This window comes from Antedon bifida, chromosome 3 (genome assembly GCF_963402885.1).
Source record: "Antedon bifida chromosome 3, ecAntBifi1.1, whole genome shotgun sequence".
NCBI lineage: Eukaryota > Metazoa > Echinodermata > Crinoidea > Comatulida > Antedonidae > Antedon > Antedon bifida.
Window position 1 is genome coordinate 30,063,022 of NC_136228.1, and position 15,294 is coordinate 30,078,315.

Below are 15,294 nucleotides of genomic sequence, written 5' to 3' on the forward strand. Positions count from 1 at the left end.
ATGGGAAGTTGCATCTTAACACTATTTTGCATAATATTGTTTTATCAAAAAATTCCTGAGCTATAGCACAGGAGTTTTTATCGTATCTTAGTAACATAATAATAATAATTGAAGTCCATATTTATAAAGTTTTCTGAAAAATTCACAGAAATAAAGACTACGCAAATGAAGAGAAAAGAGACAATAAATTCTAAATCGGTGGTGTGATCTTTTTAATCTTCAATATACTACATATACATATCTACCTTACACATTATATACCTTATATCACAAGGATAGACTTAACAGTTAGTATCATTTATACTAATAAATGAGCTAGTGCAGTACATTATGTTAGTCCACATTGCAAAACTGCCCGTAGCCAGGATTTTTACAGGGAAAGGGGTCTAAAAGATATATTTAGGCCTACCTAGTAGATGAAAATAATTTGCCTGCAGGCTAAATTGGCCATAACATTGTCATAAGTTAGGCCTAGCTGTTGGGCATTTCAGAAAAACCCTACAAACCCTCCTGGCTACAGGCTTGCACACTTATAGCTACACTAGCTGATTGCTTTTGTATGCACTAATATTACATGTGCTAATTTATCTTGTTATGACACAGAACTTTATTGCCTCAAAATTGAAGTACCAGTGTAATATGCATTGTTTATACTTTGTACATCATATGTGACACCTGTCGCATAAGCAACAAGCCTAACCTTAACATAGTACAAGCATCGCATGATTTTTAGGAGAATTAGGTGGAAACAAAATAAATATTAAAATTAAAACTGGTATGCAGTGTATTGAATAAAACCGTAATTTTAGTTTTATTGTTAAATTTACCTGATTATTTTAATATGGATTACAGCGTTTGGGAAATTTATATATATATATGATTATTTTAGGCAGTAATAATAGCCAAAAATAAATGGTACTATCTCTTAATATCTCGGAATCACCTGCTTACAAGCATGTGTCAAATACAACATATGTTATACAGTGATAAAATCTAGGGAAAAACTGACAATAATAAAAAGTACAGGGTTTGAGACAACATCAAGGAAAAGTGAAAGAATGCACATGGTTGGGTCGAGAGGGCCACCTTTTTCGTGATTTAAGCCAACTTATGCCAAATAAAATAGACTGAACATTGCTATACGTACTACAAACTTCATTTTGCTTACAATATTTATACACTTGTACATAAAATAGTTTATTAAATTCAGGCTTGCTACAAATATCTCCGATTTCTGTACATTGATCCTAATATGAATGTTTCACAATTGCAATGGTTTTCAGGAATTAAAGCTTTGTTTATTTTCTTTATTTTCATTTTATAGAACAATGTTGATTCCTGTAAACATTGATGTTTTTTATTTGATAACTTTTTAAAAACAAATGTAAACAAACTACTATAGATTTAATACATATAATAATAATAATAATAGTCCATTCTTATATAGCGCATATAAGCAAGCTATCAATGCGCTGAACATTATTACCAATTTTTTGGATCAAACACGTATGGAAACATACTCCCATAATGCAGCTAGTAATCAGCGCAAAGTTGTGTCTTGATCTAACTGGGTACCCATTTATACACCTGGGTGGAGAGAGGCAAATGTAAGTAAAGTATCTTGCCTAAGGATACAAGCAATGCGGCGAGAGTTGGATTTGAACCTCGATCTCACGATCAGTAGTCCAACGTCCAACACACTGCGCCACACGCCCTCACATATGCAATTTTTCTCAAATATCCCCTCCCAATGCTTGGCTCCCACTTGGATATAATGCAAGTGAATTGACCAATCGCAAGTGACCGTTTGAATGTTGCATTGGTGAAATTGTTGCGTCCGAGTGGAAACAAGCTTAAAACACCCAAAAACTCTCAATCAATATTTCGAGTAGTATCACATTTGAAATTAATTATGCAAATTATTTTAAGAAATAAAAGATAATTGGAACGATATAAAACATAGTAAATAAGTATAGGCAAGAACCATTCATAATGCCAATCGTCAATACAATTATTTGCTCTTATTTCGGACACATTCCAGTTTTCAGTCGGGAAAAGAATTTGTTAGAAAATAATAAGAGAAAATTATACAAAATATACCACAAAAATGTTTATTAAAATATTTTCCTATTTTAAAAGTTCATATTTGTTATTCAATTTCTAAAAATGTTGCATTTATATAAAACTACAACCATCACTCTAAACCAGATATATTAAAATTTGTTTTAAAAGTAGGCTACATATATCACATTAGTCTGAATTTGTCCATCCATCCAAAAATGAATTTTTATTTGGTATGAACACAGTGGAATAATTAAAATATTCTTTTTAAAATATAATTAATTGCCGATCGTCAAAATATTTGCAACATATGATTGGGTGAAAGACGCAAGGAATAATAAATATATAAAAAATGAATATATACTATGAATACAAGATGAACAGATCAATGTTTCGTTTTCATGAAGTTCCACGCTGCTATGCGCCAATCGGTATGTGCGCAGCCACGTGAAAACGAAACATTGATGTTCGATTTGAAATATTACTCGATATAAGTATCACTTTTAACTAATTCCTCTGTTGATTTGTGGGCAGGTTCTTCAATGACAGGTTCGGGCAACTGATCACCTTAAAATGACAAAAACAAAAAAAGCGCAAAATAATAAATAACTACAACATGCAGCTATAAATGAATCACAAACACTTCAGTGCATATTCTAGTAAATGAAAATGTGTATAAGAATGAGTTACAAAATTCCAAATGTTTGTAATTTGGTGGATGTATACAATACTGCTAATATATATACATTCAGAGCCAAGCACCTGAAGATTGAGTTCATACTCATGAAACAGCCTGTAGTGCAATAAAATGTTCAGTTGGTAATTTACTAGCGTCTTTATCATTTATTATATATATATATATTTTTTTATATTTTATATTTTTTATATTATATATTTTTTTTTTATATATTTTTTATATTTTGCGATATAGTATTTAAAAATGTTTGTCTATGTTCGATGTTTTATTCGTATTTTTATCAGATCTTGTATTTTTGTATTCATGACTTTTTATATTTATAATTAATTGTTTGAGAGCTTGTCAACGAAACGAATTTCCTTTTGGACCAATACATTTCTGTATTCTGTATGTACAGTATAATCTTTATTTTCATTCTCAAAGAGAAAAAGTTAGTCAAAATGTGTTTTTAATCAAATAATAGGTAACAGGCTCCGCACAAAGTATACAATATTTTGAAATAGAACCACATGCACAAGCAGACCGACGATGAAGCCATATATGAGCAATTAACGTTTGAATTTTCTTTTTTTAATTCCCTAAAATTTGTAAATTCAAACGGTATGATTCAAAGTTCCATAATTTCAATTTAGGAAATTAAAAGAAATAAGATGACAGTGGGATTTAAATTTCAATATGAATGTAAATTGATATTTTAAAATGTAATTAGACATGTATTGAGATTTATTTAATTTATAGCATATTGTGAATTTTAACATAAAAAGCAAAATCTGCAAAAGAAATATAAACATTTAATAAATTAAAATGTGCTGTACGATGATCACACAAGCATGCAGACAACATGCACATACAAGCATGCAATAATGATAAATATTGACTTGATCGGCAATGCAATCAGGAGTGTAAATTGTCCCCTAGTGCCAATAGTCTCAAGCCATACATACAAGTCAAATAAATTTGACTAATTATATGATTGAAGAGACATGGTGTAGTGATAGATATATAGGGCAGTAGCAAGGGGTGAACAACAGACGAGGCAAAGATGTTTTTAATATAAATAGTAATATAAATGATGCACGCTGTGATTTGGCGAAAAATAAAAATTTTAAACAAGGCGACCACTGTCTACGGCCCTGGTATTTGAGTTATTACACAAGAGGGGTTTTAATAGAAGGTAATCTGCTTATATACTAATATCTAAACACCTTAACTGAACAAATGTGCCACCGGCAGTGTTCTTTAAAGTATTTATTTAAACATGCTCTTCCAGTACTACATGTGTGAAAATGTCATAGTGCTGTGGAGATCATAGCTACTGTGTAACCTTTGACATAGCCTATCCTAATTAATTTAGGTATAAATCTACTTATATTGAGGATTTTAAATACGGTCATAAAAAGAGGATCCTGAAATTACCAGTAATGAAAAACTACATAGGTTATCATTTCTAAAGATGGATAACAAAATAAAATATTGTAATCCCTTTTGGTGCAGCCTGTATAAAAAGCAAGCAGTTATTAAAAAACAAAAATCAAGTTTTCTCGCTGTTAATGCCTTGCATTTTACCTTATTTTAGCATACTCGGTTTGTTCCATCAATTTTTCTACAAATGAAAATTTTGAACAAATAATGTTAGTAAAAAAAAAACCTTTAGTCCTTTGAATAAAAAATATAGAAACAAAATTGTTATAATAATTCTTGGTGCCCTAATAATGCAACAAGTTTTGATTAAAATAAATTAAGAGACACTAGTCTCTTCACATATATGATGGTAATTACTAATACACCTAAAAACTGTTATTTTGGCTTAGGTTTTTATAAATATTTATATCTACTGTATGTCAACGTAAAAGATGACTTATTAACAACTAAATGATTATTTATTGCTTATTGTTACTATAAATAAATATTGAAAATTGCACTAATTTATTGCATCTTCTCTAGTTATTTACTTTTATATAAAATGTCTGTTTTTACAAATTCATTGCACTGTATACATGAGGAAAATTCAATCATTTTTGGTGTTTGATGTCACAGAAATGTGTATGTCATGCATCTATGGGGTCAAATGTGTGATGTCACAAAGTCATGGGGTCAAATATGTATGTCACACATTTATGCGGTCAAATGTGTATGATGTCATACATCCATGGGTTCAAATATGTATGATGTCACAAAGTCATGGGGTGAAATATGTATGTCATACTTTTATGCGGTCAAATGTGTATGATGTCATACATCCATGGGGTCAAATATGTATGACACACATTCATGTGGTCAAATGTGTATGATGTCATACATTCATGGGGTCAAATTTGTATGACACATTCATGTGGTCAAATGTGTATGATGTCATACATTCATGGGGTCAAATATGTATGTCACCGTACATTCATGGGGTCAAGCGCTAAATATACAAGTAAATGTATGTAATATTCATGTGTATTGCATTATACAAAATTAAGTACTTATTGATGTCATATATTTGGTCAAAATGGTGCATTAGGCCTATTGAAAATCATGTCAGATGATGAATTAATACATTTGATGTCATCATTTTAAAGAAATGTAAAAATTATATAGTTAAGAAATTAATCATTACAATTGCACATAATATTTGTGGCCTAATAAATTACAGGCTATTAAAACAGATTTTGAACAAATTGATGACAGACATTAATGGATACATTTCTAAATAGCTATTGCACAAATCAAATATTTAAGTACAACATTAATCTTAAGTAGAACATTTAGCTTAAAGTAGGACTTCCCTATAATAAATAACAAGAAAAAATAAATATATTGTATTTATATATTATATATAATGGATACTTAAATAAATGATATATCAAGGAATATGAAATTACATATCTGATAATTTCACTCTTATACTGTATATCTTTGTCACATAACGGCCATTTTTCTTCTCTATTTTGCCATCGTACATAATTAATATGTATATGACTTAAATGAATAAAAATTAAACGTATACATTTTGCTATTAACAAACAACAGTGTGTTTTATGAGAAAAGAACCATTTAGGAACTGAAAGCACCTTCTGCACATCTTATTTGGGTTCAGAAACCAGGAATGATCTGTCTATAATCTCACAGTCAACTTGTTTCTGCCAGACAAGCTCTCACAATTGTACAATCTAAGGCATAATCCCACTATCAACCCTCTGCTAGACAATTTTTCACAATTCTACAATCTCAGCACAAGGCATCCTACTGTCAAACCAAGACTGTTACAGGCTCTGGCAGACAAGGTTTCACATTCTACATTTATAGTATAATCCCACCCCCTAATAATCATCACCATTTGCTGGCCAGATATTTGAATTATACTAGGACATAAATAGAATCATAAAAGTCCTACTATAACATATTAATTTTTACAAGCCTATTAAGCTAACACAATCTTAAATATATATTTCATATTTAATTATATAGATTTAAATTAACATTACATTTGAAGATAAACTGAATTCACTCATTAAAATAGGAATCAACGGTTGAATGATCTGGTGTGACAGGAAAGTCACTTTTCAGCGGTTCTTTGGAACTTGAATCCGGAAGGCCGAGTTTGCCGACCTCCAGATGATCGTGGTGACGCGACCCGTAATCTTTGACCCCTCCCGGTATTAATTCACCCATCTCACCTTTTGTTTCCTTGCTATCCAGCTCCACGGGATCATCCATGCTGTACTTGGTCGACTCGGGAATGTTTGTGACGCACAGGAACACATCCCATTTTCTATCAACACCCATCAGTACACATCTGGATATATGGGAAACGCTTAAAATCGAGATGAATGATATAATCATGCAGAACGTACGGAACGGAAACAGCTGTCCGTCTTTCTCATCATAGTATGGATACTTAATGAAAGGGTCGAGGCTAAGCAGAGGTTCCCCGCCACCGAGTCTTAAAAACAAACCGATTATATAACCGGCAAGAGAGCCGTAAGTGTTACAGAATTCGAAATAGATAACACAGAAAAGTTGCGGAAATAGGACCACATAAACAAAATCAGAACAAAGGTACCATAGTCCGTAGATTGAGTTTATAGTGAGGGACAAAATAGTGGATAGAATCCCCATTCCAAAAATAGCTATACGCATCACCCACAATATCTCGCGTTCACTAGCCTGCAAAACAAAAATAAAAACTGTTAGTTATTTGTAACCAAACAAAATGTCCCCTTAACAGGCATTTCCTCTTAAAAGCTGTTGGCTGTAATGTTAAAAACATATATTGCTTCATGGAAAAGTGTCCCCTTAAGAGGGTGTCCCAAATGAAGGATTCTACTCTAACTCCATAATAAATACCTTTTGTCTAAAAATAAGTTTGTAGATATTGCGAGCAAACATTGAACTGGCAGACAAGATGGACGAATCAGCAGAGGACATGACCGCAGCGGACACCGCCCCCAAACCGATGAACGAGATGAATGGTGGTGTAAGATATTGTAAAACAAGTGGAAGGACGATGTTACTGTTCTCTACATCTTTGCCATAATCCGTCATATTCCAATCTAGTGAAAGGAAAGAAATATATAAATTCATTATAATTTTTTTTTTTAATACAATCAATACAACACGTTATGCACATTAAGAAATAATGTCATGTTAGCCTTTAAAAAAACAAAATACAGTAAGACTGACCAAACAGCATTCTTAACTTAATATAGTAATTAATCACATGCACTAACATTACACCCTACGTTGTGAAAGCTTAAGCTCTGTCTACACAACATTTGTGCACATCACACTTTTTTTTTTTTTTGTCAAACTAGTTTGATAGTGTATACAGAGCTAGTCTTGTCCACACTATCAAACTTTATGTGACAAAAAATGTGATGTGCCCATATATGGACATGATGATGTCATCACTACCATATTTAGGAATATCACTACCATATTTGGGCACATCACACTTTTTGATAGTTCGATAGTGTACTGTAGATAGAGCTTTATACCAGCTTGGCTAATAATTGTTTATAAATCTAAATTAGGACAAATGGTGCCAAAAAGCCAGAATTTATTTTTGAATAATGTAATACAAACCTGTTCCTCTGGCAACTGCTCCTACCAGGACGGATGGGATTGCCATGATGATGCAACCAAATGCAGCTACAAATGATAAAATCTGAGCTCTTGCAGCAGTTTTTGATGACAGGACACGTTGAAAGTATACTTGCCATGGTATACCACCAAACATCTGTCAAAAACAATACATATAAATCATTTACCTTATAGACTGCAGGATGGGACGTCCAATCCAAAGCGATTGAGTTTTGCTGTAGGAGTCCCCTAGCATGTGTGATGTTTTGTTTGTATTTTAAAATCCGGAATAAATTGAATTGACTCATAATGCATTACTTACATACTGCATAACCCATATAGTAGGGGACACTTTCATGTAAAACAAAAAAGCACTAAATCACTAGAGACCCCTATTGAGAGGAGCCCTATTTTTAAATAGAAAGACTTAAATCACATCTCTCTCCACATGGCTATGCGCTAATCGATATGCGAGTAGCCGCGTTAAAACAAGACATTGAGGTTCGATTTGTTTACTGCCACCGGAACTGTGCCGGAAAAGATGTGAAAGACCCTTTAGGGAAGACTTTTTTGGCCACAAGGTTCTACTGCTCCTACCTATAAAGGGGACACCTTGTTGGAAATGCTAGAAAAAAGTCTTTAATATTCTTATTGCCTAAATGTTACAGTGCATCCCTTGTTTAAAAAAAATACACACAGCCTTTGGAACAAGAAAAAGTAATTACCAATAGTAAAGCGTAATCAATCCAAACACCGGTAAATTTGCTATCCCATTCTCCAAGCCAACCAGTGCTTGTGTCCACAATTGGTTCCACATACTCACTTGTTAAAGAAAATGGAAGACATATCCACTGTAAATAGAAATAGATAAAGAAAATAAATATCTAATTCATTTAATACAAACATTTAAAAATAAAATTAATTTCTTCAGATTTAGCCTTAATGGAAGACATATCCACTGTAAGTAGAAATAAGAAGAAAATAAATATCTAAAACATAAAAAAAAAAATTTAATTTCTTCAGATTTAGCCTTAATAAGTTAAACTAATATTTGATTTGTATTCATTAATTATAAATTATTATCCTTAATAAAATTTGATTATGAACACCAGAATAATTATATACCAAAAAAATGCAATGTCAATACTGATTTACTATAGCACAATACAACATTGTCTTTAGGCCATTTCAAACTATAATATCATGTTTTTTATATTCTACTCTGCTTTCCTGAAGTCTATGAAACTAGGTACAACAATATACTGGAGACTTTGCCATGGATTGACATTTACCTCTTTAGATTCAATTTTTAGCTCTGTCTACACTATCAAGCTTTGTGACAAAAAAATGTGATGTGCCCATATATGGACATGATGATGTCATATCACAACCACATTTGGGCAGATTAGTTAGATAGTGTAGACAGAGCTTTAGATAATATCTTTTATAATCTTATTTCATTTCTTAGTAAACGCTTCTAATATTTTCAGTTCACTAAATGTGTTTACAGGCAAGAGAATCAATATACCCCACTAAGAAATGTAAACTATTTACATGCTTGGCAAACAATACAAAAAATAAATCAATATTAATTAGATGGCTAAGTAAATTCAAGTAAATGCGACATACAAAAAACATTTTAATAGTTTTAACATTAACAATTATTAGATATCATAAAACAATGGTAAAACAAGTTTTGATTTCTAAGGCTCTGTCTACACTATCAAATTTGTTACAAAAATGTGATGCGCCCATATATGGACATGATGATGTCATATCACTACTATATTTGGGAATACCACTACCCTATTTGGGAACATCACACTTTTTCTATCAAACTAGTTTGATAGTGTAGACAGAGTTTTAGGATCTGTGTACACTATCAAATTTGTGACAAAAATGTGATGCACCCATATATGGACATGATGACATCATATCACTGCCATATTTGGGTACATCTCACATTTTTTTATCAAACTAGTTTGATAGTGTAGACAGAGATAAGAGGATGAGTTATGTAACTCCTTACAATTAATCCAGAAGAGATCAAATAAATCCCAAATAAAAATATGTCAAAAATAAAAAAAAAACCTTACCAGTCCTATAAATATACAAATAAGCTGTACAACGTCAGTGTAGGCCACTGAATAGAGGCCGCCAAATAGCGTGTAGAATACCGCAATACACGCAGAGATGATGACGGCCAACTCCAGGTTGATTTCCAATATGACACTCACAGTTGCTCCTGGAGATAATAAGTGAATTAAAATTATATAATATTGTAAATAATATCACAATAAAAATTATTTCCGATCACTGAATTCGTTTTCTGTTGTACATAATTGACCCTTTAATTATTGTGCATATTATAAAGTTTTAAAAAAATCATAATATAAATTCACTGATTATATTTCTGCAAGGAAGAAAGTCATTTATGATTCCATTTTTTTTTCATGATTATGACTAATTATATTTAAGTTCAGGTTACAATGAGTGAATATTGTGTTTTATATTATTTTTCGTCAAGGAAATAGCAAGTTCATTTATCAGATGATGATCAGAGGGAGCATCTTCCAACATTTCGCCCTCTAAATTTGCTCACATTAACTGTTTGATGACATAGACAATTTGTACCAAAACGATACATAATAAAGACTCAAAATTGGTTCAAAATAGTTACGATAGAAAGCAGTAATATTTTATTCCAACATATTCGCATCATTACCTAGCGAAGACAAGATGGCCGCCGACCAAAACACCTCTCCAGACAGTGCTGGCAAGAACAGAAGACCTCCCATCCTTTCTCCATACTTTTGTTGGAAAGGATCCAACATGGTCACATATCCTTGTTCTCGCATCTTCTTGGCAAATAATAATCCACCTATCAAAAAAGAAAAAAATTAATATTAATCCTTTAAAATTGACGTTCAGTAAAGTACAGTGGGATACCTCTATTTAGGGGCAATGTGAAGGTGAATATGTTTTAATACTACAGCAAACCTCTATTAAGAGGGCACTTTCCTAGGCCCCGAAGGTATCGCCTTAATAGGGTTCTACTGATACAATATAGACACTTTATACTGTATCTTTATTCTCTTGTATCATTTACATTAAAAAAATAAACATAGTTAAGTTTATATTAAGACACAAAATATCATGATATATACTAGAAACAGATTACAGAAAGAATTTTTGACAGCAAACAAATTATGTAGTCAATTTATATTATTTATTTGCTGATAAATAAAACGTGTCAACTGAAAACAACTTGATTCATTTCAAATGATTTATTACAAATTTTACCACAAAATAAATGTACACAAATATATTGGGAGGTAAATTCTATAGATGGTGATCAATCTAAGTGGTTGGAGTGGCACAGGGTCAGGGTTCAAATCCTACTGAGATTGATACGACATCCAGGATAATTGTGAAGTTTGTTTTCATGAAACCGAAAAAACGTAAAAGAATCTATTAGAATTTATTGTGCATAAAGGATTAATAAAGTATTCATAATGAATAAAATTGCAAAAATTACTTTTTTAACAATCTATATGATTTACGATGCATTGGCAGACTTCCCATAGCATTCAAAATAAATTTAATCTTCATTTACACCTTCCAGTACGAAAATATTTTCTTTCTTTATTACGATCCTCATTTTATTTACTCGTTCGTAATTTACAACCACGTGCAATTTACCTCAGGGGAACGACGACTAATATCATCCACTGCTTAAACAGGTGGCGTAGCACACATCTCGATTTACGAGGTCGTTACTTAGTATGCACTAGAACGCGGTAGTTACTTAGTATGCACTCGTACATCACATGCGAACTAGTACACAAACGTTACCACGGGTCATTTTCCAGAATAAACAGAATTAAAATATACAGTTCTCGTTCGTAAAGGTCAAAAGGATAATTTTATTGTGGAGATTCCATTGACGATGTTCTACAGCCTAAAATAATAATGATTCAATTTTGTTTAATAATATTGAATAATAATCAGAATTATCAATGTCTTAAAATATATATTCAAAATTTATTTCATCAATACTATGAACTGTTTTCATCAACATATTGATAACCATCACATCAGATACTAAGCATCCTAGATAGTAGTAATAAAGTACAGCCAATAGAACTATATTAAATCACTATTTATTACAAGCCTGCAGTCATAGCCTACTTGCGAATATATTTTAAATAAGATTACTTTTCTGAAATCATTTCTGCTTTATAAAAGTTTACTATTTGTTACTGTTATTGATTATAGTGTGTTACTGAATTGAATTATTTTGAATTAATTCAGCCAAACTTTTTCCTACTATTATTATGTAAGCAATATTTATTTATTATTAAGGAAACTTTTTTTTTAACTGTAATGATAACATGATTATATTTTATGGCCATTCACTACAAAACTATGTATGATTTCTCAAAAAAAAGCTTTCTCAATAATTAAACAGGTTAAAGAACTTAAACAAAATGTATTTACTGAAGTAACTGCAGTAGAATAACTGTAGTAGAATAACTGTGACATGGTCTCTTAAGCTCTGTCTACACTATCAAAGTTTATGTGACAAAAAAATGTGATGTGCCCATATATGGACATGATGATGTCATATCACAACCATATTTGGATATATCACTACCATAGAGCTAAAAGTTATAATTATCTATACTAGTGCATAAATAATTTATATAATAAAAAACAGTTAGTTTCAAAAGTAAAAATTGGTAATTGAACAGTGTATTAAGTTACTATATATTACTCTAGCTAGTTGTCTACTTTATAAATAAGATATTAATAATATACATCTCACAAATTAGACAACTGTTTTGACGTCATAAATATTCATAATATATTTCTCAAGTATTATTTGCAAGTTTAAACAAAATCACAGTTGCAAACGAGATAATGGACATCTAGAAATGACGTATGGCTACTTGGACATTAATTGTATTATTACTATTTATTATTATAAGCCTCTAACTATAGCCTACTTATATGCGAGGTTGAAACATAACATAAACCTGTGTAATTATGTATGTATGCCTGAGACTAAAGATGAGATTTCCTTGCAATTTTTTAAAGATGTATTGTCCCCCAAAAATATGACAAATGAAGATTAATAAAATCTGACTTTAAATAGGCCATTTTGCAGTTTAAAAAAAAAATATTGCACTTATAAAAAGACAAAAGAAACAGTTAATTTTAACCAAAAACCATTGTCTGACAATTTAAGTACTTTTTGCTTCAAATTTTTTAGGTAAATAATTCATTTTTTAAATCCAGTTTTTGGCCAAAGTGAATAGCTATTACGTTACATTAAAATGGCATATTCAACAAAAAAATTAGAAAAAAAAAATTTTAGGGGGACAATATATCTTTAAACTTTAAAAACTAGGTACAGGCATATTGATCGCATATTCCAATAATTATCAATCTATAGTTTCTCCTATGTTTAGCATTTTTTGTATCGCACGATTTTATTAATCTTATTTTCTTAACAAAATAGTATGCGTGAAACTCATATCTGTAGATGATTTCAAAGATGTTTTACAAACACTCTAGTTCTTTATTTTCAGTACATTTGGTTTTTTTTTTCAAATTCTATAAAACATATCAACATATAGATTATTAGTATATGATTCAATGGCATAGTTTGTATAATTTATACATTTTTAAATGGTTTGTCCATGTACATTTGTTATTTTCCAAATAGATTATTAGCATGAAACAATCACATTAGAGCAATTTGCATAATTTACATAATAGCGTTCGTGTCGTAAACCACGAATTAAGACCTAAATTAGTTTAAATCAATCAGAGGAATTGCGTAATTAGAAATGTAAACACGAACGTCATTTAGTCTTTATGAGATGTCAATTAATTAATTGTATTTATCAAATTAAAGGGTAAAATTCCACAAGGTCTTGTTAACCTGTGTATGTACAGTTTATCTATCGATGGATGATGTGGCCTTCTAAAGTAGGCTAATTTGTTAAGAACACTGTATAGCAACTTGGCTAGGTTTACATATCAACTAGCATTCGGATCAATAGAGGTAATCTTGTTACAACCGCACAGGTAATTTGTTTCCAAGTTCGTATATAGAATTCTATGATCAATTACTCCACTCGGATCGTATTAGCTATGGGCAATAGTTATTATTTTAAAAATTGCATAAAATTATTTCGAATATGATAGTACAAATGTCAGAAATATTTAAAATAATAATTCAATGGATGTCATTAGTTTATTGGTCTTGTTTGAATAAAATAACTTTGTACATTAATGAAAAGAGCTAGTGTTTTGAAAATGGGCAGACAATTGCAATTTTCACTGGGAGTTACATCCAATTTTAAAAGTTAATAATACAACCATATATATAACACAACCATTAAAAAAAACCAGTTTGAATGCAGCTTTAAACTGAATAGTCAAACCACCATATAACACACCCAGTGTGAATGCAGCTTTAAACAGAATAATAGTCAAACCATCATAACAAACCAGTGTGAACTCAACTTTAAACTGATAGTAAAACCACCATTACAAAAACCCAGTGTGAATGCAGCTTTAAAATGAATTGACTAGTCAGACCTGAAAGCCTGTCATATCATTTACAACTCAATCTTTATATAGAATCTCGCTTGATAAGAGTTTGTACTAATTAATTGATTTTCTTTCTCAGTAGATTGTAATCAATTAGGTGACCTTGTTTTTTTCTGCTGAGCGTCAACGAAACTCTATCACACTATTTAAACAATCTTACTCAGCCAAAAACAATAAATTATTTTTCTAGATTCATATACAGTAGAATTAAGGGACACCTCTGAGGCCCAACAAGATGTGTACACTGGACCTACAGTTTATAGTTCTTATCTGAGAAGACTCATTCTACCACCAGGACCATGGAGGGATCAGTGAGCCTCAAACCCTTACCAATGTTCTGGCTACGTATTATGGTTCCAGTGTCTGAACCGCTCGGCCACTTAATAGTCGTAGTATCAAAACATATATTTACCATTTACATTTCACAGGAAAGTTTCTCCATGGTAGGTGCTTCTCCTTATTAGCAGTGTCCCTCGAAAGAATGGGGATTCCCCAAATGTATTTTGATATGTCTAAAATCAACTACAGAAGCTATGGTCTAAAGAGTTTGAGCCCTGTTTGTTGAGATGCCAAGCCCATGTTTAACCTCCTACTTACCAAGTACAAGACTTATGGCATATCCCCATGGTGCCTGCGCCCATAATAGCCCAGAATCAAACACTGATTGAGCTGTACCATTGATGTATCCACCACCAACCCATGTTGCTGCAAAAAAAAAAAAAAAATACATTAAACAAATTTACACAAAAAACTTTAGAATTAGAATTATCAATTATCATCATTAATAGTTATCATTAAAAATCATTATTTAATAGTTATGGTGAAAAAAGGAAAATGACCAGTTT

At 31.3% G+C, this 15,294-nt stretch overlaps 1 protein-coding gene across 3 annotated transcripts in view; it reads right to left on the minus strand.

Moving 5' to 3' along the window:
• Nucleotides 1–195: 195 nt before the first annotated feature.
• Nucleotides 196–15,294, minus strand: part of LOC144836962 (high-affinity choline transporter 1-like) — a 40,299-nt gene continuing 25,200 nt past the window's right edge. For 2 of the 3 annotated variants that reach the window (XM_078691914.1, XM_078691915.1), the window contains exons 4-11: nt 15,047–15,154; nt 10,551–10,706; nt 9,922–10,070; nt 8,551–8,676; nt 7,829–7,982; nt 7,091–7,296; nt 6,421–6,910; nt 196–2,628 (exon numbers count right to left, since the gene is read on the minus strand). In XM_078691914.1, the coding sequence (XP_078548040.1) occupies nt 2,543–2,628; nt 6,421–6,910; nt 7,091–7,296; nt 7,829–7,982; nt 8,551–8,676; nt 9,922–10,070; nt 10,551–10,706; nt 15,047–15,154 (1,475 nt within the window). In that variant the 3' untranslated portion in view covers nt 196–2,542. Of the gene's footprint in view, nt 2,629–4,324; nt 4,362–6,420; nt 6,911–7,090; nt 7,297–7,828; nt 7,983–8,550; nt 8,677–9,921; nt 10,071–10,550; nt 10,707–15,046; nt 15,155–15,294 lie in introns of all 3 variants that reach the window. The other variant, XM_078691916.1, reaches the window with a different exon arrangement.